We start from the raw sequence: 27,991 nt of genomic DNA on the forward strand, positions 1-27,991 counted from the left end.
CAGAAGTTCAGCTGTGTTAATATATGGTGAAGTCTAAACTTAGTATCTGAAATGACATGAGGTCTTTCTAGCCATGTTTTCACAAAGCATTGCCTCAAACATTTCCAGATAAATTATTTCATTCCAATATTTTGTTTATTTCCTTCTTTTAAAGAACTCCACGTTTATGTCAAGCTGTTAATCATAGCTGGATGACTGTTTTAAACAATTTGAGTTGATAAATTATTGTTTAGTAGTAAACTGGAGAAGCTGCTTTTCCTTGTAATGTATGCATGCATTTGATTTCTCTCTAGAAACTGATAGATCTTTATAAATTATCTGCTTAAGAGCAAGCCCAAATCTTTGAATTTAACCAAAGTAGATAATGTTTTGGAAGTCTCTTAATATATACAGTCTTTGCAAGCTCAAAGAGTGAAAATTCTCCCCATTAAGTGTGTGTTTAAAATTATGCAAAGATCATTAAAAGCAGAAAAGTAACAAATACTTAATCAGTTTGTAAAACAGTAACCCTAGGACAGAGCAGCAAAAGTTAAGGAAGCAAAGCTATTTGTGGTGCCATCAATGTTAAAATTGTGCTCTGAGGAATGAAATCAGTGGATGCACTTGGGCCAGGGAAGTGAAGTGAAAGAGGAGGAGGGAATGGTCTGACAACCCTGGCTGGGAGGTCTAAACCCAGGGATCCTCTGAATTTCTCTCCTCCACAGATGTTTGATTAGCCAGTGTGGCCAAAATCAAAGAATAAGGGAAAAAAGTCTTGGTATTAAGCCTGCTGTTACTGCCTATTACCAGTTTTATATAAGCATAAATTTGTCAGCTGTTCTTCCTATTTTTTTCCTATAAATTAACCATCTTTCTTTATATAATATAAACTTTTTTCATCAAAATTATGTTTTGAGAAGTTGCAAAATCTCCTTACACAGAATTTCCATTTATCTTGTGGATATTATTTCAGTCCTTCCCCAAAGCTTTTGTGGTCCCTTGTCTCTCAGAGCTCTCCTTTTGCTTTGATCATCTGTCCTGTAATCTCTTGCCTTGCATACAGCAGCATGGATAAAGGCTATGTCAGCTTTGTTGGAGTCCAGCCGCTTGGCACATGTTTTTTCTGGACTCCTAAGTCTGGTTTGGGTTAGGATTTCACAGGAGAGGGAGCATTAAGAACTCATTGGTAGGTAGAGGTCTGCATCATTAAGTTTTGTGTTCCTAATGTTTTGACACAAGAATATTGGAGACAAATGAGATTGTGTTTGTATTGATTTAAACCATTGCTGCTATGCAGCTGAAAAATTGTATGTTCCTTTGAAAGAGAAGGCAAAATAGGAGTGGCCTTTTTTACAGTGATGGAGCAAATAAAATTTCTGGTACTGTGGCAAGTCTGTTGCTCCTGGAGTGGATTTGTTGATGAAATCTTTCAGATGTATGGTTTCTGCTGTGGCTTTGTCCCAGTTGCTCGAGTCAACTACTAAAGTGAGCCCCAGGGCTTGTTCAGATAATTGTAATAAAGCTTTTCAGTGGCTCTGGAGAGAGTTTACACAGCAGCTTTTATTCACTGTGGGATTTCTTAGTATTTTGGAAACTTGCATCATTCTCTTTATTGAACTTTTATTTTGTCTTGAGAAGACACCAGAAGCTTAGAATGGGTGGTTTTCCTGAAGCCCTTGCAGACCCAGCAGCTCTGTCTCCTGTGAAGGTGTCACCTGGGAGGGCAGGTGCAGAGCTGTTTACCACAGTCAGACGTGATCTCTCTGTTCCAAATTAAATCTGCCTGAGATGGTTAGCAGGGAGCTAATCAAATCACCAGCACCACTGGATCTGCTCCCAGTGCCTTATCAAAGCTCATTTAAACTGCTTTAAACTAGATCTGAACTGATAAAACAGATAAATTCATACATCTCTGAGCACGTTTTCCTGCTCTTGTTTTTTGTATTGTCTGAGCCTAAAAACAAGGAATAAAACGGCCTCATACACGGTGCCTTGCCATCTGAACAGTTCTATTGATTTAGCCACTCTTAGTTTGGTTTTGAACAATGCAGAATAGCTTTTCATTTTAATTATGAATGAAAATAATTCCTATTTTCATATTCAGTGAAAATATTAATTATTTTCATTCATATTAAGTAATATAGAAGATAAAAGTTAATGTTCTGCCCTTAGAATTGCCTCACTTCCTTATGGGTAATAGACAATATATAAGAAGTTGTTGGGGCATTGCTTTAAAAGCACTGTTACTTTTTCCCCATAGTAATTAAATACTTGAAAACAACAGTATTCCTGTGGATGGTGTGTAATCTCTACATAATTAACAGGCTTTTCAGCCCAGTGTTGTAATAAAACCAGTCAATACTGTGTTCCCCCATCCATCCCCAGTTGTATTACACCAGACCAGTACAGTGAATACTAACTGAACAGGCCTGGAAGCAGAAAAGAACTGGGCTGTTAGGAGAATTCTTATGAACCTCTTTCTTCCCCTGCACATTTGAAAAGCTTCCATTTTTAGTTTTGGTTTACTCATCAGTGATATTCAATTGTCAATCATCCATCCTCAGGTTTGAATTGTGCTGTTGGGTCTGTGCCATCTGCAATACCTTTGATGTGGCAGCTACAGAAATTAGACATTTGAAAGTGGTCACTGGGACTTGATTCCTGATTTTTTTTTTTTGCAGGCATTTTTAATGCTTTTTCATTTAATTAGTAAATCACTACTTGAATTAGGCCCTCCAAGCTGAAACAGAGGTATAAGGATGAGGTCAAGACTTAAAGCAAGATGTGGTTGCTTACTGTACATGGTACAGGATAGATAGAAGTGGATGTTTCAGAAGCCTGGCTCTTGGGAAGGGATTGACAGGGTGCCTCTTTTTTCCAAGTGATATTATTTAACTCTTGGAGCTGGCAGGACAGTTGAAGTATTTCTGAATACATAAAGAATTGGGAGGAGGGGGAGCAATTGCAAGATGGTTTTCTGTATGCTGTGCTCAATGGTGAACTATCTTTGGAGAGATTCAAATTGAATGTTGAGCCTATTGACACAAACTTACTCCCCTCATGTTTCAAGGGTATTTGATTACATTAAAGGCTAAATTATGGCTTTGAATTTGCATACAGATTTTGGAAAAGAGCAGCATAGCTTCCAGCTGAGATATCTTTCATATATGAGTGTCTCCCCCAAATACTGGTGCTAGTGCACATGGTAACAAGGGAGTGTTTGCTGCATTTTTGACTATTAATCATAGTCCATGCTGATAAAAGAGAGTCAGATCTAACTCACCTTCCCTGTGAAACAGACAAATGACTGAGTAAGTTTTGGTTAGATACAGCTGTCTGTATCTATGGCAACAGCACTGCAAAAAGGGATATTGAAGCACTGTCCCTGCAAATTAGAGTTAATCTCAGTTTGACACACCTTCTTACTAGCAGTAATATGCAAGAAAAAAAACCTAGCAGGTTGACCTTTGGTTTCCTGAAGTCAGTTTTATTCCCACTGGCTATGGCAGTAATACAATGAAGAGCAACATAAAATCCCAGGTCTCTAATACCATTTGTTCAAAGGCTTTGCAGGCCATACAGCAAGAAGTGCCAAACCTGGCCAGTGAGGCCACAGTGCTGTATTAAACCTGCCCAGCCATGGCTGAGCTCCCCACAGTGGAGTTCTGCCCCTCCCTAAGTGTCCTGCAGCCCCCTGGGGTCACCTGCACTCTGGTGGCAGCTGGGACACTCCGGGCTCCCAGCTTCTGGCTGTCAGGCGCCACAGGGCTTTCAGCCAGGAACAACTTACAGGGCACATGAATACCATTATGGTGCACTTGGACTTCATGATCCTAAAGGTCTTTTCCATCCTAAATGATTCTTTGATTTCACATCCTGCTTGTAGCTCCAAATCTTCTATTGCCTGCATTACGTGTAAAAATTGAGTATGAATTTTTGTGTATTTTTTATGCTACAGATATTTCCAGATTTTACCATTCACTCTTTCAGTGGTAGTAGTAAAAAGTGACTGCTATCAAAAGTATGATGACAGTGATCATATCTTTTCCTTTTTTTCCTTTTTTTTTTTTTTTTTTTTTTTAATTTTAGTGTCAGTTATCGAATTAATGCTATTTGGGTAGAGCAAATCAGGTCAATATTTAAGCAGATACTGTAAATGTTGCCAAGTTTTGTCAGCTGTGTCTTGGAAATAGAAAACTGCAAATTTTCAGCCACCCCAGTGTTAAAATAACCTTCATTCTGAATACCCCAAACACTAAGGAGAAATAATGAAGTTTTGAAGGATGACAAAGAAATGAGAAAAGGCAAAAATAATTGTGGGATGTGACATAAGAAAGAGTGAACTTAGAAAGGGGATAAACCCATTTTTTTTGTGTAGCCCCCTGCATCCCTCCTCTTTGTCCTTGTAAACTGTGCCTTCCTTAGAGGTGAAAGCAGTGAGGTTCTCTGGGTTCCCTGGGATCACTGACATGCCCCTGCATCACTTGAGAGCCATAAAGTCTCATCCTTTACTTTAATAGCTCCCCTGGGCTTAGTCAAGCGCTTTAATGGAAGTTCTTTGGGAAAGAGGCTTTGGATTTCCATCTCCTGTCAGAGGGACTTGCCATATTGTGCAGCAGTTCAAAAATAACCTGCAGTGAAAACAAGGAGAGTAAAAAAGGCAAGAATGTGTGTTGCTGCAGTTGTTGGGAAATGCGTTATACTTCTGGCACTTCATTCTCCTCTGCTAAGGCAGTGCTTCTGCTCATATTTTGTTGCTTTTCTGGAAGATGAACTGAGGGCATACGGAGATAAGCAATTGTAAAGGGAATTTTTGGTTGTCTAAGTACATGCACAAATTAGCTGCTTCTTCTGGCTATCTGCCAATTAATAATATGAATTAGCAGGATCTGGAAGGTTGTGTGTGTGACTAAATTCAATCAACCTTGAATTCAAAGTCAAGGCTATTTTTTTAAATTTAGAAGATGAAGTGTCTTGAAGAGAATTTTGAAAATTAAGATATGTGTAGTTTGATAAAGCTTGTTCTATCATTTTGGGATTGTTTCATTTTTTCTCTAGGTCTTGTCCAGCTAATTACCACAAAACACTGGTAAGGCCAATGAATCTTAAGTGAACTATTCTAAAGCAGTTTACAGTGAGATCTAAGTAAAAAGATAGAGTTGTATTTCCCAAGGTTGCAGAGTTGGAGTTGAGAATCAAATGTAATCTTTGGGAATCAGTCTTCAGCCTAAACTGTGTAGTTTTTATCATTATTTTGAATTAAAAAACACTCTTCATTAAGACAAGTTTGAAATATTTTCTCTTTGTTTCAGTGCTCAAAAAACAGTCTATTTACAATTTCGAGTGCTGCAGGTGTTTTTCTTTCTCTTAGCACAAAAATGGCTTAGAGAGTGAACAAGACCAAACATAGGACTTGGTAACAAAGACTATCTCTGGATAAGACTGGTTTTTTCTATAGATACTGGTGGCTTCTTATGAAATTTTGTTATATTCCAGGCTTTTAAGGCAAGATGAATTGTGTAGGACATGAAAACAAATATGTTTCTGTTCGACACATTTTTAAAAGGTAATTACAATACAGACTTTAACAAGTAATTGCTCTCTGAATTTACTGTGAATTTCATTTACTGCCTGACTCAGTTGTGTGGTCAAACTACATTATTTAATGTAAGAGTGATTGTAAAACCCTTGCACTTTTTTTTTTCCTAAAAAAAGGAATTCTCTTTACCGAAGGACAGAAAAATAATTTAGTACATGTTGATCTCTTAATATATTATTCAGTTTTTTTTTTTTAGTTATTAGATACAGCTTACACCTGCATTGCTGCCTGTGCACCAGATTCACCCTTGAGCAGAGACATTTGCAGTGGCTGGAGCAGTGCTGTGGTGGGCAGAGCCTTGGCAGGAGTCCTCAGGGCTGCCCAGCTTACCTAGGGCTGACTGAAGCTGATCAAATGCACCTGTCCAGATGAAATCAAGGTTACAAAACAAATCTGCAGTTGAACCAGACTTGAGAATCAGGCATCCAGATTTTATGCCTTTGGTTCTGTCCATTGGTGCTGTTTACAGTAAGGTAGCAAGCGCCTCATGTGGTGCTCAGACTTGGCAGCTGAGGAGTGGCACCAGGGGCCCCTGGGGACACCAAATCCCAGCCAGAACACACTTGTCACAGCTCCTTGTCCTGGCACACCTTCACCCACACACTAATGTCCATCCCTGCCCAGAGCAGGGAGAGCTGAGGAGAAGGAGCAAAGTTCTGCAGTGAGGCTCCCAGAGCGAGCACATACCTGGGGACTTCATTCTGCCTTCAGCCCTGGTCCCTGCAGCTAAGCCAACCAAAACAAACGGGTCTGTGCTTCCAGTAATAGTTTGCAGGCACACTTAGCTATCCAAGAGTGGCATTTTCTCTTTAAGTATGTTATGGGGCATTTATTTTCCTTGGTTGTGAGGTCAGAGATTAATGTGTGACTGTATCAAATACCAGATGTACTTTTAAAACCGTGGAGAGTTTAGAACACAGTGAAGGGCAATGTCAATACTCTGTCAAAGTATAGACCAAGGAGTTTAATACTGGAAGATGTAATTTGGACTTCAGACAGAGCAGTTTTCCCATGAGGCCCTAACAGAGACAGAAAACAGTGTTCTTCAGTAAATTTTGCTACAGCACTGTAATGAAATTATAAAGTTGTTCCAAGTGACAGAAGAAAGGTATGTTGCATCTTTTTTGTGTATGTCCCATGGCTTTTTGTGTCACTTTTTTGCTGTATTTGCAGCTCCATAAAATGTTTCTCATCTTCCATATATAAAAGTATTTAAAACCAGCATGCCATTCATCATCCACATCAAAAACCTCTCTTTAAGTTGTTGTAAGTTTATGTAATGTCCAGAGCAGGAGAAAATGAAAACCAGTTTAGCAAGTTCCTGGAATAGCTGTTGTACAGAAGTTGTATTTGCTGCTTTAGTTACAGGTCCAAGTCCTCAGGCATTTTCTGCCATGTGCCAGTGCCCCTGTTGATGTGTGGTTTGGTTTCAGTTATGGCCTGGAGCTACACAGTAATGAGCCAAACAGGGCAGTTGGAGTACCAAGGGCACCTCAGGTTCTTTCCCAGTCTGATATTCGTGGGTGGATAAGCTCTTTCCTTCTGTACCATGGGCTTCACCTTCTCTGTGGTCTCCCAAACTACAGTTGTGCTTTGCTGTACTTTACTGTGGAAGGCTACCAGCATCTTTGCAGTGTCAAAATTGTTTTTATTGCATCTTCTAACACCATGTACATCCACTTACATTAATTGCTGTACAGGTGGTAGGTTACCCATTTTGCTAAGCAGCAATCTCTGTGAATAACTGGTTATCCTCAAAAAGAAATGTAATTTGTGGTTTCTGTTGGCTTTCCTAGACGTATTTGATTCTTATGTTTCAGTCAGGTAGTTTTAATAATGCTGAGGTGCAATACTTGAGTGGGGACCTTTCTCTGACTACTTCCAAGACTACGTGAAGGCAACCTCAAGGGAATTTTTGGGAAGACTTTATTCAGATGCTGACTGTCAATAGTATCTCCAATATAATTTCAGAAGAGGGTGATGATGGCTGAGTGTTTGCTGTTGGGGTCAAAAGTACTATTCAACTCCTGAATGCAAATGCCTTGTCACATTTCCCTTTGGAAGCAGCAGATAACTAGACCGAACTGAAACTGAAGACAGTGTGTTTTTTATGACACAAATTGAACTCCTGCCAATGACAAATTTCAAGGTACATTGTGAAAATGAAGCGCTGCAGTGCTAGCTGAAGTGCATGCCATAACTATGAATAGATGTACCCATGTGTGGGACACAGCTCCTACCTCTCTGTACTTGGGGAAAACAGTTTCACATGCACCAAGGTCGACAGAGTGGTTGTATCCTGCAAAGCTCATGTCATGCATGAAAGTACATAAAGACCATCTGGGAACGATAAAAATAGCCTGTCCTGGCTGGATGATTTGTGTGGTGGCCAAGGACTGATACGCTCATTCAGGAAACGGCAAAACAATGTCAGACTTGTTGGGAAATAACCAGGCTTATTTTCATCCTTGGGAATGGCCTGGTATCTCATGGAACCAAATACACAAGGAGACTTTCAGCCACATGGTTTCTGAATGCCCTGAAGGAGTCCCTGTGAACTGAAGTGGTTCACTGCAAGCAGTGGGAAATGTTAGGATTATTCTTAATGTTTTAAGATTTCAGGTTTGGTATAGCTGAGGAAGACTTAGAGCAATAAAAGAGTTTAACTCATATCTATTTTTTAAAGTTCTTATATGAGTTTATATCAATTTATCATACAAAAAAAAACCTGACCACAAGCTGGTAGTCAGCTTGTGGTCAGCTTTTCAGTTATTTCAGTTATCTCCAAATGGTTTATATAATGATCTTGTGTGAAGATGGTTTATAAAGCAGGACTGAAATTTTTTAATTGACCTATAGGAATGCAAGACATACATCTTAAATCTGGGTAACATTGGCCAGATTTTTTTGTTTAAGCTCAGTCTTGGCAGGATGATTCTAAACTAACAGACATATCTATAAACAGTGAAACTCAATTTCAGCCTTTCTGTGAAGTAGAAGAAAGAGATATTGGTGATGACTGTTTTTCTGATGAGTATTTAATGTGTCACAGGTGTCACAATAGCAGCTTCTGAGCACAGTTTTAATGAGAAAATTACTTCTGTAGAAGCCCTGAACCTGAACACTGTAACTTGTGACAAGTCTATCTCCTGGTTTTTATTGTTAATGGATATCCTGGATAAAGCTGTGTTCTGCAGCCACATCAGGCCATCCAGGCACTATTTTAAATGCTGTTAGGAACTTTAGGAGATGCTTTTAAGAGAATAGCTGTAAACCTGGCCTGGTTTAACATTGAGCATCTAATCATTGCTATACATTTCAAAACTGCCATTTTATATTGAAGACAATATAATGGTCTGAAGGACCTGGATGTGTTTCTGTTAAATGGATTTTGAGTCCTCAAATGGCTTGTTCTGTCACTTATTTATATTACCTACCAGCAGAGTGGTGTGTACAGACAGGGAATTCTGCTGTGCCCCATTAATTGAGCAAAAACTAACTACAGTTGTGTTTTCTTTCACACTTCTGGCTAAACTTGGATTGAGATTGGTGATTTGAAAGGGCCAGGCCTTTGTGTCCCCCAGTGCCTGCGCTAGCAAATTTTGTTTGTTAACCTATGCCAGACTCAGCCAAAATTTAATCTGATCTGTGGGAAACAGAACCAGCTGTAGACTTCAGAGGGAATTTGATTTCTGAATTAACACAAGATTTTAGATGTACTCACAGCTCTTTGGTCTCCTGGTTTGTTTTTTTTTTTTTTTTCATTGTTATAATTGTATAAAGAGGAATGATGCACTTCTTTTGAATGTGAAAGAACATACAGGATATAGTTGTAACCATGAGAAACTTGGGGTTTTTTTCTGTTTTTCCAGAGGTATAAGAGGATTTAGTGTTGAAGAATCTGTTCTTTCTTTGTACAGGGATAGTTTGATCTTCTGTCTGAATGAAGGCAAAATCTTCAGAATAGTTTTTTCACATTTAATATTCCTTATATTTCAGACCTTGTCTTGGGAATACTTACTTACCCTGTAGTTTTTCATCCCTTACTTCTGAAAGTGATGTGAGTGAGTATTCTGCTAAAGAAAATGGATGATTTCTTGAATGACAAAAAGGTCATTTTACGTAAGAGGAATAAGAGATACAGTTACAGGCACCCATTTCCTGGTGAAAAAAATGTAACACATTTATGCCACTTGCTGAATACAAGTCTTCATTCAGGTGTGATCTTGCAGGGAAGGAGAAATTGAAGCTGGGTTTTTTCCCAGGTTTCTTGAGTGGTTTCAAGTGAGGGAATGTAGTGTGGGTGTTCCAGGAGTTGTGAAATCTTTGGAATACCAACCTAAAGAAGAAGCAGTTGTGCAACTTTCCTGTTTTATAGCCTCACCTGTAATCAAAGTAAATGATGTTTCCTAAATGCCATTAGAGGGTGCAATTAAACAGCAGGAATTAAATAGGAAAGCATTTCTTTGCTCTTGGAATGGAGCCTCTCTCTTCAGCTGGCATTCTCATCCACCCCAGCTCTCACTGGGCCACATCCCTCACCTGGCAGCCTCTTCCCTCTTCACTGTGTCTGTGTCCTTGCCTTGTCATTGCAGCTTTTCTTCCATGTCCCCAGGATGCACACCCCTGTGCTCAGTCCTGCCCATCAGCTCTCTCTCAATCCGTGCCATTTGCCACCAGTCTCCTGAATTTCAGCCCTGCAGTTCAGGCTTGGCTCAGACCCTGCCCCATGTGCAGAGTTCAGTGTCTCTGTCAGCCTCAGCTGGTTGGCTCCAGGGAGAAGCTCAGGGAACGGGGTTTGCCTTGCCAGGAGAGAAAGTGACTCCAGCAACAGGTGGCAGGAGAGGATGAACCAGTTGGTGGCCTTTGCAGCTTTAATTTTAACATTCTCATTGTGAGATCCTTGATGATGTGTCATGTCTCTGTTGTAATTTGTGTGTTACATGGTTCTGTTTCCTATGGATTAGTGAATGTAGGCACTAAGTGTAAATGGCTTACCCCTCCAGCTTCACTTCATAGGCATTCTGGCAACTGGCTTTTAAATGGCTTCATATAAACACAAAAATTAAATAGAAGTGTCTTTATAAGCAAAAAGGATCCTTACAAAAAATTGGGTAAAAGTTGTAATTTCACTTTTTATAAGCTAATTGCCTCAGTTTACACCTGCTGCAACAGAGTATTTGCTTAGAAAAGTGATTATAAGAGTTGAGACGTGATATTATTCTCTCACTGGTTAGCTCACATGAAGTAAAATAGCTTTAAGGGTCTCATTTGATATCCATTGCATCTTAGTGACATCATATGTCTTGCAGAATTGTTTGCAAATTTAATAATATAAAGAGCTGGACCATACTTGTGATGAAGTTACAGCAACACTGTGCATGCGTTTATGGTGCTATGGGATTCATTATAACTCATCTTAAGTCAGTGATTTGTTTATTTACTTCTACCTCCACACTCATAGAAATATATTTGACTTCTTGTCTCCAGGCTTTTGTTTCCTCTACTTCTACTTTATTTTTATAGCAAAAAATATGCAGCTCAGTCAAGAGGTCAGTCATTGGAACATGATTGAGCACTTAGACCATCCCCATGAGCATGTCAGCCACTCTCTGCACAGAGTTAGAGCTTTGTGGAAGTTCAGTGGAGAGGATGGGTGCAGCTCTGCTGGTTGCTGCTGCTGTAACCAGGACAGAACCAGGAGGAAATGGAAGTGCAGTTAAAGCAGGACTGGGGATACAGGTGAGCAGCTGACATATGGGTGAATGTTTCTGATCTTTTTTTAATACATCAGAAGCATTAAGAGCTGTTCTTACACACTGGCATTATTATTAGGCAGGTGGCCTAACTTGAGCTTAAACTAGAAAGGCTGTTGTTAGTTTTGCTTTTTGAGGAGCAGTAGAAATGATTTTGTTCTTGTTTCTAACAGTTGAAATCATCAGAGGGGCTGGAGATATGAATTTATGAAACATGCTTTACATTTGTGTTCACATTGTGTCACAAATGCAGTGTTGTCCTTCCCTTTGGAAGGGAATGGATGTGGTGCCTTAGAACCATAATAGTTAATGACACATCCTGAGAGCCTCTGTGTAACACCAAAACCTACAAAGACACATTTAAGATGTATTTGTTAATGTTTTAAGACTTCTTTCAAAATACTGAACAGTAAAAAGTCATTAACGGTGACACTGTGATCTTCAGAGGTGGGAGATTCATCTTTTAATGTGAAAATTGCCATTTGCATGTGCATAAAACTATACTTTTCTTAGACTATCATTATCATTGTTGATTTTATACAAAAACCCTGTATTGTTTTATTTTGCTACATTTTATATAGCATTCCTTCCAAAAGGAATGCAAAGTTTATTACTAGCTATAAGCAGTTGTTTTTCTCAGTGAAATGTGCCTGAACTCCTGCCCTCTCCCAAAAAAGTCTTAATTGCTTGATCTGGGTGTGTGATAAATGCTGTATTAGAATGTCCATGAATTGAAAAGCTGAGAATTTAAAAAGAGACACGCTACAATCCTATTACTAGTTAGATCACACAAAATAAAACCATTTAAGGTTGTTTGTTTAACAGGTCTCCATTAAGTTTCAGTGACTGCATGTCTTAGAGAGTATTTTGCAGTTTTAATAGTCTTGGAAGACTGGTGCATAGGGTAGGGCTTAAAGTGTCAGTGGCTAAAAAGGAACATTTCTTAAAGAAATACCTGTGGTAGTATTTTCCTTTTTTCCAGTCTTATTTTCCATTTTCTAAAGAGAACAAAAAGCTATTACCCAGTCAGGTGACAGTGATGTATTAGTATGAAATGTAGAAAAAGTGAAACTTTCTCTGTTTTTAAGATTTTTTTCACAAGGTTTTTGACTGGAAGGAGGATCATTTTCATCAGTGTATTTGATGTGGCAAACCTGTCTTTGGGACCTAAGGGATTGTAAGCATTCATAAACATCAGGTTAAATCATGAGGCATTTATGTAAAAAGGAGAGAAAATAATCAATTCTCGCATCACTGTGAGTCATTTGGTTTCCTTTGCAGGCATTAGGGTTTAGAATATCCCTTGCCTCGAGAGCTCCAGGCCAGCACTGTACAAGTTGGTAGCCAATAAAAAACTTCAGTGATGGCCCTTCACTGATGGATTTTGTTTGATGGCCTTTTTCTAGTTTATAGTACCAAAATATTCCTCACTGACAGCAGAGCCATGTTATAAGTGACATTGGCAAAAACAAGTTTTGTTTCTTTTCTGTCTTTGAATGCAATCCCTGAGAATAAGTATACCTTGAACAATGTTTGTGTGCATTTCTTATGGTCAAAGGAGTTTAATATTAGCAGTTAAGAGTTAAAAATTTCAGCAATTTTCAAATTAAATTTGATTGAATTAAAATATAGGTCCTTGTAAGAAAACAGCTATGCTATTAAAGTCTGTGCTTAACTGAGAAAGAAACAAATGAGAGAAGGGGGGAAAAGTCTTCCTCTATGTTTGTTAAATTATACTTTTCAATTTTTTAAAAATAGTTCCATAAACTAGCTAAGTCTTATAATTGAGTGCTTAGGAGAAGAATCCTTGACTCATAAAAATAATAAAAGATGTAAATAGAGCTGCAGGGCATTAAAGATCATCCAGTCTAGAACTGCAGGAATAAGTGACTGATAAAAATCAGTATGAAGGACAGCAGAGAAATTTAAAAATCATGTTTTGATTATAATAGTTTTTCTTCTGAAATACTTGTTGGGAAGAAGGTGTTCTCTGCTATCTGGTGGGATGAGACACCTGAGACTGCCATCTCAGCTGTGGCCATGATGCCCTTTGCCCTTCCCAGGGCTTGTCACCCTTCCCTGGCCATCAGCCTGTGGCTGCTTTCCCCTGTGTAAAAAGGCTCTGATCTGACAGGAGCCTTTGTCAGAGATAGCACTGCCTTCCTGAGCAGGAAGCAAAGTTAATGCAAGGAAAATACTTTGATAATTGAATTACAGCCTCTAACAAACATGTGCAACGTGTATACAAGTAGTGTTTTCAGAAGGCTTTATTTTAGTCAAATTTGCACGGATTTTCAGTGTGACAACAAAGGCTCTGCCAGGAGAGCAGCCTCTCTGCCAAATCCCTGCTCCAAAATATAGAGGCACTGGAAGTTCTCATTGAAACACTGAAACTGTATAAATATTGGCAAAATTGGGTTTTCTCCACCTTCACACTGAAACGACTGAAATATTTTTGCTTATGCCTTCCAGAAAAAAAAAAATTTGCCTGAGGAAAAGACTCACTGTGGAGCTTTACAGTCCAAATAGTTGAAATGGAGTCAAATTATAAATGACAATATAAGCTTATAATATGTCATGTTTAAATATAGGTGTTGATGTCTGCTCCTTGCATAATACTACAAAGGCCCTTGTAGAAATAAGGAGACCAATTTTATCTTCTCTTAATAACGAAATGTAAAACATATGTAAAAAAGAGTGGAAAAGATGAAAGAAAATTTATCTTTGGACAAATGCTCAGATTTAGATCAATTTTTCATTGATGCTGAAAAATGTTAAAATGTATATGATTGTGTAGCCAGATACTTGCAATAAACAGGTGATTTGTGAATTAAGAGTGGTTACAGATCCTTGCTGCTCTTCCTTTCAAGTCTCTCAGTTCTTTGCTCCATAGTGGTTTTGTTTCAGCAACCTGTAACCAGGTGTGAAGTGTGCTCTCCTGGGAGCTGGAAAATGCAACTTTGAACCCGCTAATTCTTCAGTGAATACTTTAATCTTCAGCCTCTTAAATCTGTTATACCACTTCCACTGCCACCTTTCTCCTTTCTTTTTTTTCCCCTTTTCAAATAAAAGTTCTGAGTCAGTTCTCCACAGCCAAAAATACAGATTGGAGCCTGGATTTGGAGCGGAAATTTGAAGCCATGAATCCCAGTCTCAGACAAGTGTCTAATCCACGTCTACAGGAAAACACATAAATCTTTGGAACAGGCACATAACTCTCCCTATGCCTTGTAGAGGGAATTTCATAGCTAACTAGGCTTTGAGAATGATGTTCCAGGAGCTGGATGACTGAAATACCCACTTGGTTTCAGTATCCTTAGAAGATCTAATAGGCATGACCGTGTGGAGTGTTACCCTATCTATCTTCCTGCATGGCTTTTCCAAATAAAATTTCTTTTTTTCCAAATAAAATTAGTAATGAGGACGATGAGTAAGATTTGTTCCAGTTTGGAAAAATTGCTTCCCTTGAATTTTTGCTGTTACTGATGTTCATTTTAAAGTCATATGGAGGTTTTGCCTCTTTATAGCCCTGGTGTAATTTTTTTTGTGTGAACTGGAAGACACAAATCCGGGCAGTGGGAGAGGGAGCACAGCCAGTTAATCAAGGAAGGGATTGTCCCTGTCTGTGTAACTCCTGTCAGACCCCATCCAGACACTGCATCTGCTCTTGTCACCTGGCACAGGAAAGATGTGACGAGCTGGAGGATGCTTGGGAGGACACCGGGCTGGACACTGGCACTGTGAGAGGGATGGGGGGACAAGGGGCAGCCTGGTTGGCTCTGGAGCACCTGAAGCCCCCAGGCACCTACAGGGAGTCCTTGGGATGGGACAGGAGGAGCAAATTACAACAGGTTTGGGCTTAAGGAGAAGCTTTTCTTAAAGTGTTCCCGTGGGGTGAGGCAGAGGAGCAGGTCACCCCAGGAGCCTGGGCCATCCCTGTCTGAGGAGGGTTTTGAGCTCTGTTGAGCAGCCTGGTCTGACCTCAGAGCTGGCCCTGCTTTGGGCTGGGACCTGAGATCCCCTCCAGCCTGTAGGTATCCAAAATCCTACTGGTGTTGAGCAGCTTTTATAATATTTCTATAATATCAAGCCTATGATTGACACATACTTCAGCCTTCCTCATCACCTCTAGCTTCCCTGGAGTCCTCCTTAGAGAGAAGGCCAAAAATGTAGAATAATTTTATTCTCTGATAAAGTGATTCTTGTCCAGGGATTAAAACCTTTAAAAGCTTCTCAAACTCTGTATGTATGGATTTAAGCCTTCAGTTCTCTGTATCTTGATTTTTTTAAAGCAGGGGAGTGCTTTTTTTTATTTAATCTGAGCTAACTAATAGCTGTGTCATAATATATTAAAATCCATCTTGAGAAGTATTTAACTGAATTTTTTTGTGAAAACCTTAGATTATGTCATGTCTGTCTCTAACTCCCAAAGGATTTTTTAGTTCATCTTACTTTCTAGGCTGTATGGCTTTTTCTAAAAGGAGGTTAGAAAGCTTTCCTATTAGCATTGCCTTTTAATCCATGGACTTTGCTATTTATATTAGGCCTGTGTAGGACCTCATGATACTGCCACCAGAAATGTGAATCTCTGTGATTTTGTGGTGTTCATTCTTCACCCAAAAAGCCAGGAAAGTCTGGAATGACTGAAGAGACTGCCTCACCCCTCTTGGACTATTACAGCATTAAAGGGGGGAGGATGGATGAAAAGGCAGATAATATATAGCAAAGTGTTGTACAACTTGGATTATATTACTGGATACACTGTGTATTAATTTTTCTTAGCTATTTAAATCCTGGTTATAGAACATTGAGAGGAAAAGTTGAAGACAAATCAGTGTCTGAAATTGGTGATTGAGGTAGTTTTTATTAGACAGAAATTTCTCACCCTTAATTCTTTGAATTGATTTTTAATGGGAAGTTTCTCTATAACATATTTTGCAATGTGAATGCAGAAGAATAACCTAGAAACAAACTTTGTACTTTAGTGATTGCTTAGAAGTTTCTACTGGCGTTCTTTAAATGCAAATTATTTCCCTCCATCCATCTTCCTCCCCTCTCCACCTTCCAACAAGGAAAATAGTCCTATACCTTCCATAAAATGTAGACATTTAATAACCCTTCACCAGAGTTCAACCAATATAAGCTGTATGGTTATGTGTAAAAAAAATGAACACACACCAAAAAAATGCTGCAACAGATTTCCACTAAGAACTAAATACACAGCAGTGATATATACTGAATTTATGTATATATTTTTCTTTTCCACTGTCCCACCCTATGTAATCTTTGTCCTTACAGCTTTTAGCATTGACATTCTCTTAAGATTATTCAAGGGAAAACATGAAGTATTTATAGCCATAGTTAAAATCTTTATAAATAGTTTATAATAGGAACTGCCATAATAAAAGTTTGAAATAGTTTCCATTATAGTTCTTTGTTTTTATACATTTTAAAATTTGAAAAATACTTCTTGGGGGGGGTTAAATTTTCCATGCTATGAGTCTGAAAAGTATTTTTCCTCATTAATTTGGAGTATAATCCTTTTAGCTATTTTGGAATTATAGACAAATGGGGAAAATGCTTTTTCCCTTTGTACAGTAATAATAATAAAAAAAATAAAGAAAATATTCAGATACATTTTTTGACAATACTACAGGGGGAACAAGGGAAGGTTGAAATATGTGGCAAGATCTACTCCCTTTGCTTTCTGAGGGGGAAAAAACCGTTGAAAATGATGGAAAAATAACATCAAACTCTTTCCAGTAACATCTGCTGAGCTTATTAGCAGAAACTAATAAAAACACACCCCCTTAATGACATCCCTGCACATTCCCTTTGCCTGAGGCCATCCAGACATGAGCTGGCTGGGCTGCTGCAGCTCCCTGCTGCTCTCTAGACCTTGGTGGCTCTCTCCTATGGGCAGATCCCAGACTGTGAGGTCAGGGATGTGCCCATCTCCACCTCCCACATGCCATGGACAACACTGCTCCTTCTCCTGTCCTTTACTTCTAGGAACCCCCAGCTGTGTGGGGCCAGCCTGCATGGCTAGAAAGCTGTAGGCTGGTTAGTCTAGCACAGATTGTGATGGTTCCTCTCAAGCAGAGCTTTGCTAAGTCCAAGAGAAGACTTTATCATGCAAGTTAGCAGTGTTGTCATGAGAGAGTAGTACCAGAATGGTTTTCACTCTTAGCTTCTCTCCAACTGTACTTGTGTCAAGCTGTCATGAGGGATACTAAGCCAGGATGAAATTCATATAGGCATGGAATTGAAACAGGATTTACTGGGTATCTGGGTCCTGTGGAGGATGTAGCACACAAACCTGCAGGTATGTGGATGAACAGGCCCTCCTGCCTGGTGACAGTGCTGTGTCTGTGCTGCCACTTGCCTGGAGAGCTGTGGGGTTGCCTCACAACTGTGGGACAAAGGGACAAGGTGCAGGAGCAAGTCTCAAAGCCCTTTGCACTCACTCCCCTGCATGCCACATCCGTGGTCTGGCAGTGCTCAGGGCACCTGTCTGTAGCATGTTGGGTTCTGGAAGCACCTACCACTGTACTGGGCACTGACACCACTGCAGCCATGAGGTGGTGGTGGTCTGGGTTTTGTAACGAGAATTTACCCTCGTGGTAAAGGGTGGTGTAGGAAACAGTTTGTGTAAGGAACGTGGTAAAAAAACCACACATGGATGTTTTATCCTTACCTCACTCTTCAAAAATAAGGTGCAGAATCAATGCACAGCCCAGTTCTGCAGTGGGGCACTCAGATGCGTTTCGAGAAATCAAGATTTTGACCCCAGCTACCAGGTGAACCATTTTTAGCAGCAAAGATAAAAATCAGAAATAATCAAAAAAGCCTTATTCAGATATTCTGTCTTTTGGGCAAATCCTTCAGACTGTCTCTCATTTCTCCTTCCAGGCATATCACTCTTATGTTCCTTGCCCTGCAATTGTCTCATTTAAAATGGGTGCCATGGCTGCTAATCCCCACTGCCCATATAGCAGGTGGCTGAGCCTTTTGGAGGTTTCTGGAAGCTCCTTTTGTGTCCCAGCAACACAGTGTCACCTCAAAGCCAGTCCTCTTCTAGACCATGGCCTGCCTCATCACAGTTGATGCCTGCTAGTGCCCATTCTTACAGACCAGCTCGGAAATCAAAATACTTCACATTTCTTTTAGTGTACATTTACTATTTAACATCAACTGAAAAAAACCCTACACTTTATTCTGGATTTTTGTGGGGATTGTTCTTTCTAAAAGTTCAGCTATGTTATCTTACATCTGGATCAGGTACAGTCATTTCTGGTAGGAACTCATGCCATCACATTCATTTCACCTCAAAACTCTGAATATGAAGTAAAGATGAAAACTTTAATTGCTAATGTTTTGTTGAGGTTTTACTGAAAATCCTGGTATATTAAGTGAAAAGTTAAATTTGAGATAATATTAATATATTTTACCTCTCTCGAAAATTAAAGAAAAGAGGTTATCTTTGGAGAAATTGTGCCATCTCTTTAAAGTTGCAATCTTCCTTAACATTATTGAACATGTAGCAGTACTTGTAAGATTTAAAGCACATTTTTGTTGTATGACGTGCGTGGAAACGCACACAGACCATTGGTTACTGCACCATCAGACAATCATGCATTTTGGCCTAATTGATTTGAAATGAGTGGACACATACCATTGTCCCTGGGTTGGTCCTAATTGCAATTTTGTGCTCATGTAAGGAAGAAAATCCTTGGTTCTGTTTAGTGGCAGCATTCCCAATTGACTTCAGTTGTTCCAAGACTGATGAGGTATCTTGGTTCTCAAACTAAATCCAATCATGTGTTTTGATTTCTCAAGCCTCTGTAATTCCTTCTTTTCTTATTTTAAAACAGTTATTTTCATTTCATTTGCAAGCTCTAGTCTACTGTCAACCCTTGCTTTCCCATTTGTCTTTCTGTGGCTTTCCAGAGCTTTCCATATAATATATTCGTGTAAATGACATTTCTGTTTTTTTAAAAAATTGAAGGTGCCTCATCTTAGAACAAAGTTATGAAAGAGGTGAAACACAATTGCACTAATTAGGAAGAGCTAATGTGGGTTTTTTTTCCTTTTTCCCCTTAGCAAAGAGACAAAGAGGAAAAATCAATACTGGAAAACCCATTTCATTTTGCAGCAAAGGCAGTTGGAAAAGATCCACTTGAACTCTTAGAACTGAAATGCTGGAAGCTGATGTAATTAAGTAAACCAGCTGAGAACTGAAAAACAACCTGATCAAACGAAGGGATTATAACTATGAAAGATCTGATGCACTGTTCAGAACCTTTTGATGGAGGAAGTAAAATTTGCTGGGAATTTGGTGATTAAAGGCTTATCTTCTGTTGATGATTAGTTATTTTGCTCTGGGAATTGTTGATTAATTGAAAAATGTTTGAATAGCACTTACAAATTGTTGGAATATCTCTCGTTGCCCTTTCTTTAAATAAATAGATGTGGGTTTGGTTCCAAATGGCTCTTCAGTTTGAAAGTAATTTATAATTTATTGAAAAGTAGTATTCATGCAGAAATAAAGTTTCTGCAATTATGTCCACCAAAGTGTTTAACTGGCCAAATGATTTTTATAAATATCTTTGTGATACTTTTTTCCTTGATTTTATTTTTTGATAGTTTACTGGATGATGTGTTATTTTGTTAACCTTTTTTCCTGGACAGGACAACCATTTTGATAATTCATTGCAGATTTTTAAAATAAGAAATACAGTAGGAACAGTTACTATTCAAAAAAAGAATAATCTGTTCAAAGACAACTCTTTTTAGATGCTGCATAGTAATTCAACCTTCCCTGAACAACATTTTGATTTTATTGAAATGCAAACCTCATTTTTGCTAGGTTTGTCCATGCAGCATTTGATTCATCAAGAGTGACCTCTTGAAGACAGAATTGCAGGTTAATTGATCACTAGCACATGTCTGTAGATGGTATTCATCCTTTTTCTCTGATTGGCACCAGATTTGGAACACTGATATGGTTGAGCTCACTGGCTAGTAGAATGAGCTACCCTAATGTGTCAGGACCCAAGGCAGGCTTTTATTATATCCTGGCCAACTTTTTCTGAAGCTCTCAGGTACAGATTTAGTGGTTACAACTTTTCATGTGAGTGTGATCTTAACAGGCAGCAGTGAGGACAGGAATGAGCTGTGGCTCCCTGGGTTTGCTTTGGTTTAGTGTCTTGGTCTTTTAAAAATCAACAGAAGGTCACTGTAAATAAATAGACTTAAAACCAAAATAAGAGCCAGGCTTAACATTTGGCAGTGCAGGATTTTTGACAAGCCTATTGCCTTCTGCCATTGAGGTCCCTGTCCTTACTGATGTGTTGTTAACATGGGTGAGAGACATCTAAGTGAGACAGTGCATACTGCACAACTCAATAACCATTCCCAAAGGAAATCACTCTGTTCTGGGGAATCTCAGCTTTTGTTTTCCCCAAAACAACAAATATGCTACTGCTCTTGTAAAGAAAGCTTCAAAATATTAACAGTGTAAGTGATGCTCACATATTTGAGCATCTGTAACAAGTGTGGTACATTAGATCTGAGATATGTGAATTGCCTCATTTTTGTCACTGAATGGTTTGGGTGACATGTGGTTGTCATTTAGAGTGAAGATAGTTAACATGTTTGTGTCCTCATTAAGAAGGGCCAGGGAGATACTGTGCAGCTCTTGTTGGGAGCACATCTTGATTTGCTTTCTTAAGTGCAAGGTCTCTAGAATGGGCAGCTGTTTATGTTTACATTTGATGGTTTTGAAGCAAGGTGTCTTGATCAAGCCTTGCAAGGAGGAATCAGGAAGTCATGCTTGCTCAAGCTGCATTTTGAAAAGGGTTCACTGTTAATTTGGTCACTAATAGTGAAGTTAGGAAGAATCATTCTTCTGTTCTTTATACCTTGTAACCAGAAGGAGGAGTGTGATGGTCTCAGTTCCATTGTCAGGATACTTGTGAAGAAAAGATGTTTTGCTCCTTAGGCTCATGAAATGGCAGGAGAGACTGTGAGGGGAGAAGAGGCAGAGTTTGCTCTTTTCCTCTCCCAGAAGTTTGGTTTGGCATTTTGAGAAAGCAGCATGCTGGAGTTTCTCCAGAGAAGAGGCAGCTGTGATAAAAGCCAAGACTGAGGAATGCATTGGTGAGGGCCAAGCAGAGCTCGTTGGCCTTTGGGGAAGAGCTGCTGGCTGCTGCCTCTGTTCTGGCTCCACAGTAACACACATCCCAGAAATACAGAAGCGTAGGGCTCATTGAAACTTTCTGATGAAAGTATTTTTCAACAGAAAACACAGAGATTGCCTAAATGACTCACTTTGTGAGAAGTGGCTTCTGGCTTTGAGAAGTGTTTTTCATTAAGCTATGGAGCATATACAAAACAGTAACACATTGATTTGGCTGTGCTGCCACGGTGCCTTCCTAGAGTCTGCTTCAGTAATTACATTCACATTCTCTTCTCTGAGATGGGGAGACTGTCTCAGGTCCTGAGAGATGCACTTTGGTGCACAGATCTGTCTTGGGTGGGAAAATGGGAGCATAAGTGTGTGGACTCTGGTTCCCATGCAGCGGGGCATCAAGTGGACAATGTTAAATGTTTGAATTCTCTGGAAAATTTTCATTTTCATGGAACCTCTGCTTTTTGGCTTTTTTCCCCCCAAAGCAAATACACAATTTCTCTTTACACCTCCCTGTCATTTTAATGACAATGTTGTCATCATTAACGTTTCAGTTGTGAGAAGACATTTCATTTATCTCTGCAGGAGATAAATGAAAATTTGAGTGTTTCAGCTGGGATTTGGAGGAAAGGAGGGCATGGGGGAAGAAGGGTATAGTGTTTATTTTACCACAATGACCCCAAAAAAAATCTCTCCCAAGAAGTTGACAATTGCTCAGCATTCAGTTAAAGCAGACTGGAGCTTGCAGAATTTTTGAAGGTGTAAGATGAGAGCCAGACCAGCCATCTGATAAATTTCTGTTAGCAGGGCTGTATGCACAAATGGGAAGTGCCCAAGTTCCTATTTGAGTTTCAGGTTTAGGATTTAGTTTAGGTGTTTTCCCTAAATGTCTGACCTGTTTCTGCCTTCCTGAGGGGGAGATTGACTGGTAATTCCCAGTCTCTATGGATGGCATGCTGGTTCAAGTAGCAAATGTAAATTCATTTCCCAGAATAACCTTGGCTGTCCCCTGCCCCAGGGTTGGCCTGGAGGGCAGGACATGGCCCTGGGGGACCCAGTGACCATCACTTGGAAAAGAGACAGAGGAGTTGAGTCTTCAGAGACTATTTCAAAATTGAAAAGATCATTTTCCCTTGATTCTTCAGCCAGATCTCCCTTATTTATGGCAGCAGTGCTAAAATATGCCTGGCAAAGGAAGAGCAATCCTTTTGAGCAAGGGGATGATGGGATGTGAATAAACAATTCTAAGCTGCCCTGGCTGTCACTGTGTTGAGCCATGTGTGTACATGAGGCTGCCTTCTCCAGAGCCTTGCATGGCCCATTAGCAGGATTCCCAGTGCTCCAGGCAGGTTTGATTTGGGAGCAGTGGTATGGAGTGCGCAGCAGAGCCAGGCCAGGTGCTGTGGTTACTCTGGAGGAGGCTGGCCTGGCTGCCAAGCACAGGGAGGCGTGCTGCCGTTCCAGCTCCACTGGAGCCAGCTCAGCACCAGGTGAAACATTTGGCTCAGCAAAAGACAAGCAGCCCTAGAAGCACAATGCTGGTATTTGAGGTACTATCCCAGATTTTAAACCCTATATGGGAAGCACTTCTGCAAACCTGTTTGATAGAACTAAGAGTTGTTTGTTTAAAATAAGTGTTTGATTTAATTTTGAATAATCTTGACAACCCATTCATCCACTGATAGGGTTTGTATGTTTTACGTCCGTTATACTTTGGGAAGTGTTAATTGGCTCAGGTCACATTTTGGGGCATTCTTAAATATCTACAGGATCACAAGCCAAATTTTTAGAGGTTGAAGTAAATAGAACTTCCCATTATGTGTAATTGGCTGCAGGAGAAAGTGTTTCACATAAAGAAAGTTCAAACACATTTGAATGCTTTTTGTTAATCCTCTTGACATTTGGAAGAATTAAGATGTTATTGCTGGTTTCAATGTGAAATGTCTCCAAAGGCACATCAGTATTGTTTATAAACTGCACTTCATTTCTTTTAAAAAACTATTAATCTAGGTAATACCAGTTGTCAGTAACAAAAGGAGGCCATCAATTAGCAGAAATAAATCAATCACAGTGGTGACTGAAAGTTTCTGTGATTTGCTACAGAAGTTTACATTTCTGCATTTAAAAGATATATTGAGGGAGAGGCTAGTTGTTCGTTCCTTATGTTCCTCTCCTCCCCACCATGTCTTTTTTAGCTGGTTTTATTTGTACTGTTTCTTTGCAGAGAAGAAGGGAATCAAAAGAGCATTAATGCAGTGGAGTGTGGTCAGCCAGATTTCTAATTAATAGATTTCTCTGGGTAAAAGGCAAAATCTGTCTTGCTTTGGACGGGTAAAAGATTTATAGTTGTGTATCTGATTGCTACCCTGACATCTGTGGGAGAGAAGAAACCTTAAATATATGAGTGGAGATCATCTGGTTATTTGTGGCATGGTATCAATATGTGTATAAAGATATGATCTGACACATGTGTCAAAGTAATTCCTGTTGACTGACTTCAGAAAAAATGCATTGTAAATTCAACTATTACTGGGTGTACTTGGGATTCTGATACAAGGGTAGCTGCTGTAGAGGGTTTTTTTTCTGGAGCTGGGAGACTATTTTGCAATCACACTGATTTTCTCCGATTTTAATTAATTTAAGAAAAGTCATCTTTAGAAAAACAAATAAAACCCAGCATTCTTCCTTTCCCTTGCCTCCCCTTTCCCAAAGCAACCCTCTGAATGTGGGAAATACCATGTTAATATCTAAAATTGTCAGGATGCACCCAGAAATGGCATTTGAAGGTTTTGATTTTTTTTTTTTTTAATAAAGTTCATCTTACCACAGCGTACGTCATTGCTGAAACTGAATTTTTGTAAGCGGTTTCATCTTTACCAACTTTCCTACCACCAAACTCTGAAACAGCTATTTTTAAAATGCTTTTAAAAGTGGGGTGTTTTTTTTTCAACCCACAGCGATCAAATTATCTTTTGATTTATTACTATCATGGCCATAGCAATGATACAGATGTATTTTTAGCACTCAGAGATGAAAATGGCCTTAACTGTTGCTGTAAATGTCTGTCCTATTCTTCATTGTACAGCAATGGTTATGCAAAAAGGGTACAGGAGGTTATTAATTATTCAGGTCCAAGTCTGTTTATCTGGAAGAAGTGTGAATAAAGTTATACTGAAAGTGGTGCTTTCCCTGCACGAAGTTGCCAGCTTTGGTAACTTCAGTCCTAACCACTAGCCGTGCTTCCAGTCTCCTAATCGTGTGGCAGAGCAGTTTGAGCCCATTTTACAGATGAGGGATTGAGGAGAGCAGAGACTGAGTGGCTTCCCAGGGCAATACGTGGCATGTGTGACAGGAATGGATGTTGGATACAGCTGATGCTCTCCTCAGCCAGAATCTTAGCAGAAAGCATTCATCCTTTCCAAAGGAGATGAAATTTTCCTTACGGAGACTGAATGATTTTCAGTACTGTGTTTCTTCTTGTTCTCCATGAAATGTAAACTGTAACAATTAAGACTCAAGTATTTGAGGAAGATGTCTGCCAAATTAGCAAGCTGTGGTTTCGTAAGAAAAACCAGCATCCAAGCTATTGATGAAATACAGCCTGGGATAATAAGAGGCTTACCAGGGTTCCAAAGACCTCCATTTACATAAATATGCAGAGACATCTGTTACAGTCATGAGTGACCTGCTGGTTTAAGCCATCAGCGGGGGAAGCGTCGTCGATCACCATCGCCTGCAGTAGCAGGTGCTGCTTTAGGCAGCAGGAATTACTGAGGAGGTTTTCCATGAACAAAGGCGACCTTTCCACTTGCCAGGAAGAGACAAACGGGAAACCGAAACGCCTGGCACACGCCCACGGTCTTGCACTTGTGAGAGCCCCGCGTGCCAAAGCTGTGTGTGATCACTCACTCACAGGTATGGTGTGGCTCACACAGCTGCACAGCTTATGTCTGAGGAGTGCTTGGGTCTTCTAAAACCAAACTACTTGAGTCAGATTCCCAAACAGGAGTGAATCATCAAGATTTAATGGAAAACATTCAAAACAGATTTATCATCTAAACCCAGTGTTTTTATTAGCAGAGTATATGCCCAAAATAGTAATGTAAAACCGTCATCCTCAAGGTTGCAATTACTTAAATGAAAAATTGGAGTTTAATTCTTGCTCAACATAAATGAACAGAGACATTATAATATTACAGCTTTATATAATGCAAGGATATTTGTCTTCCTTGTTGGCTCAAGGTATATGGTATTCTCTCTCTTTCTCTTCCCCTCTGGCCCCATTCATTGCATAACACAGTTTTGTAAGGAAAGAATCTGTCTTCAGTGGATGAACAACTGGACAAAAAACCGGATTACAAATTCAGAGCTGCAGAAATATTATCATTTGGTGTGTTATACATGACTGTAATTGCCAGCAATTCTGAAAACGCTCACACAGTAAAGAGGAGTCTCCAAAGAACCTGTAGGAAAGCCACACAAGTAAAGGAGTTGACATTAGAAAAGTCTTCCAGTATTTAAAATGCTCCCTCTGACTCTCTCATGTATGTTAAGTACTTATTGTGAATTGTACTAGGAGGTGCAGTACAGCCTGAGTACTTGATTTCCAATACGTAATGGATGCCTCACATGGGGACGTTACAGCTCTAATAACTGTATGACATCTTTAAATACCTTAACAATTCCCACCTCTGTTTTGATAACACATTTCATAGTAAATGAAAATAAAACAAAACCTGTTCTTTTCTCTCCCTCTGAACAGAGCGTGGATCACACTTCTCGTAAACCTCATCGTAGTGAGGTTGGGCTAAGATGAGCATAACCAGTGACGAAGTGAATTTCTTGGTGTATCGCTATCTCCAGGAATCGGGTAAATTCTTGGTCTTTCTTCATAACTTCTGGTCATAAATGAAATGGGGAAATTGCCTTTTTGCATGATGTTGCTTTTGGGATGTGTCCTTGAGTGTTTCAGACTGATAGACTAAATATTTTTGCACAAACCCCTGTTTCTTTGAAATCTAGAACACAATAAAAGTGCATACATGCAGAGGTACAAGATACTGCAGTTTGGCAAAACAAGAAGTAAATAATATTATGTTAACAAATGCTTTGGTAGTGATATGTCAGACAAAGTAATTTTTGGCAGCACAGGCAAAAAGCACATGTGTCTTGTATCTTTTTTTTCTTAGATACCTGAAATTATTTACATTGGGTCTATGTTGGCTCTAAAGAGAAATTTGGGTGCAAGTTTCTGATGTTTTACACCATTCTTAGGATAATTATGTATGCAAACTGAGCTGCACAAGTGTCAACATGGCTCTGTCTCCATACCTCTTCCACCTCTAGCTGTTTTCATATTGGAAAATACCACAGGACTTCAAAATCTTAAAAAAAAAATTGAATCTTATATTTTGGATTTATTTTATATATGTAGAGTCTTCTTTCCACTCTTTGACTGCAAGAAGTAGAAAGTCTCTTAGCTAATGGAAAACATTCTGTTACTGTAGAGATGATAGGGGAGCTGAGAAACATTGACAAAGGATTTGTAACCAGCATCACCAACATTTTACTCGGTAATGACCCTCTGCTTTGTGTTGGTAAAAGTAGAATTGACTAAAAATATTTCATGCTTCATATGCTGAAGCAAACAAACAAAGCTGTGCAAAATAAATGTCATCCTGTCAGAAGATTTGAAGCCAGTTTTAGAATAAGCCCTCAAGACCCAAGAGATGTCTTGTACAGAGAATCCCAGCAGGTAGAAGGTACTGCCTTAGCCTGCTTCCCTTGGTCACTATAACTGGTACTCATTAGATGCATTATTTTAAGTTGTTTCTTCCATTTGCAAGACTCTGTTTCAATCCCAAGAAACTGAATCCCCATGCAAAGAATCTCCACTTGAATGAAGAAGGTTTATTGTACTTCTGCATGGTTTGGTTTTTTAAAACAGTTCTTTGGGAGTCCATAGTTGGCCTGTGTTAGCTGTTGTCTCACACTCTCTAATAATGGAGCTTATAAAAAGTTGTCTAGATCTGGTGTGCAAACAGATGAAAGAAAAAGAGGAAGTATCAAAACTAAAATTTTGTCCAGACAAAGTTTACTTTTAAAGACAAGCCCTTGTGTACAGCACTAAGAGCTCTTAGACATTATAGCAATGCACCAATGGATGTAATCAAAGATAAAGAATCCTGGAGTTACTTTACATTGTTATGTTTGGGTTATAGGAAATTCTGCATAACGGTGTATTAATGCAGTAGCTTTTCCTGATGTGGAAAAAACCCAATGTTTTTGTCCCTCTTGATACATCAGGAGGTGAGTTAGTGTTGTGTAGTGATTCAGGAAGCTTTGCAAAGTCAGTCAAGAATGGTGGGATCAGCCAAATGTGAGGGGAAAGTTACTCTAGGTAACATCTCCCACAAGCAAGCAATCACTTTTGCCATTTTACAGGGAACTTAACATGCAAATTTA

General features: G+C 39.3%; 1 protein-coding gene across 2 annotated transcripts in view; it reads left to right on the forward strand.

Annotated features, from left to right (window-relative positions):
* TBL1X (transducin beta like 1 X-linked) overlaps positions 1-27,991 on the forward strand; it is a 191,910-nt gene that overhangs the window by 111,403 nt on the left and 52,516 nt on the right. For both annotated transcript variants that reach the window (XM_059493473.1, XM_059493472.1), the window contains one exon: positions 26,289-26,396. In XM_059493473.1, coding sequence (XP_059349456.1) covers positions 26,339-26,396 — 58 coding nt within the window. In that variant the 5' untranslated portion in view covers positions 26,289-26,338. The remainder of the gene's footprint in view (positions 1-26,288; positions 26,397-27,991) is intronic.

The sequence above is a fragment of the Ammospiza nelsoni genome, chromosome 2 (genome assembly GCF_027579445.1).
Source record: "Ammospiza nelsoni isolate bAmmNel1 chromosome 2, bAmmNel1.pri, whole genome shotgun sequence".
NCBI classification, from domain to species: domain Eukaryota; kingdom Metazoa; phylum Chordata; class Aves; order Passeriformes; family Passerellidae; genus Ammospiza; species Ammospiza nelsoni.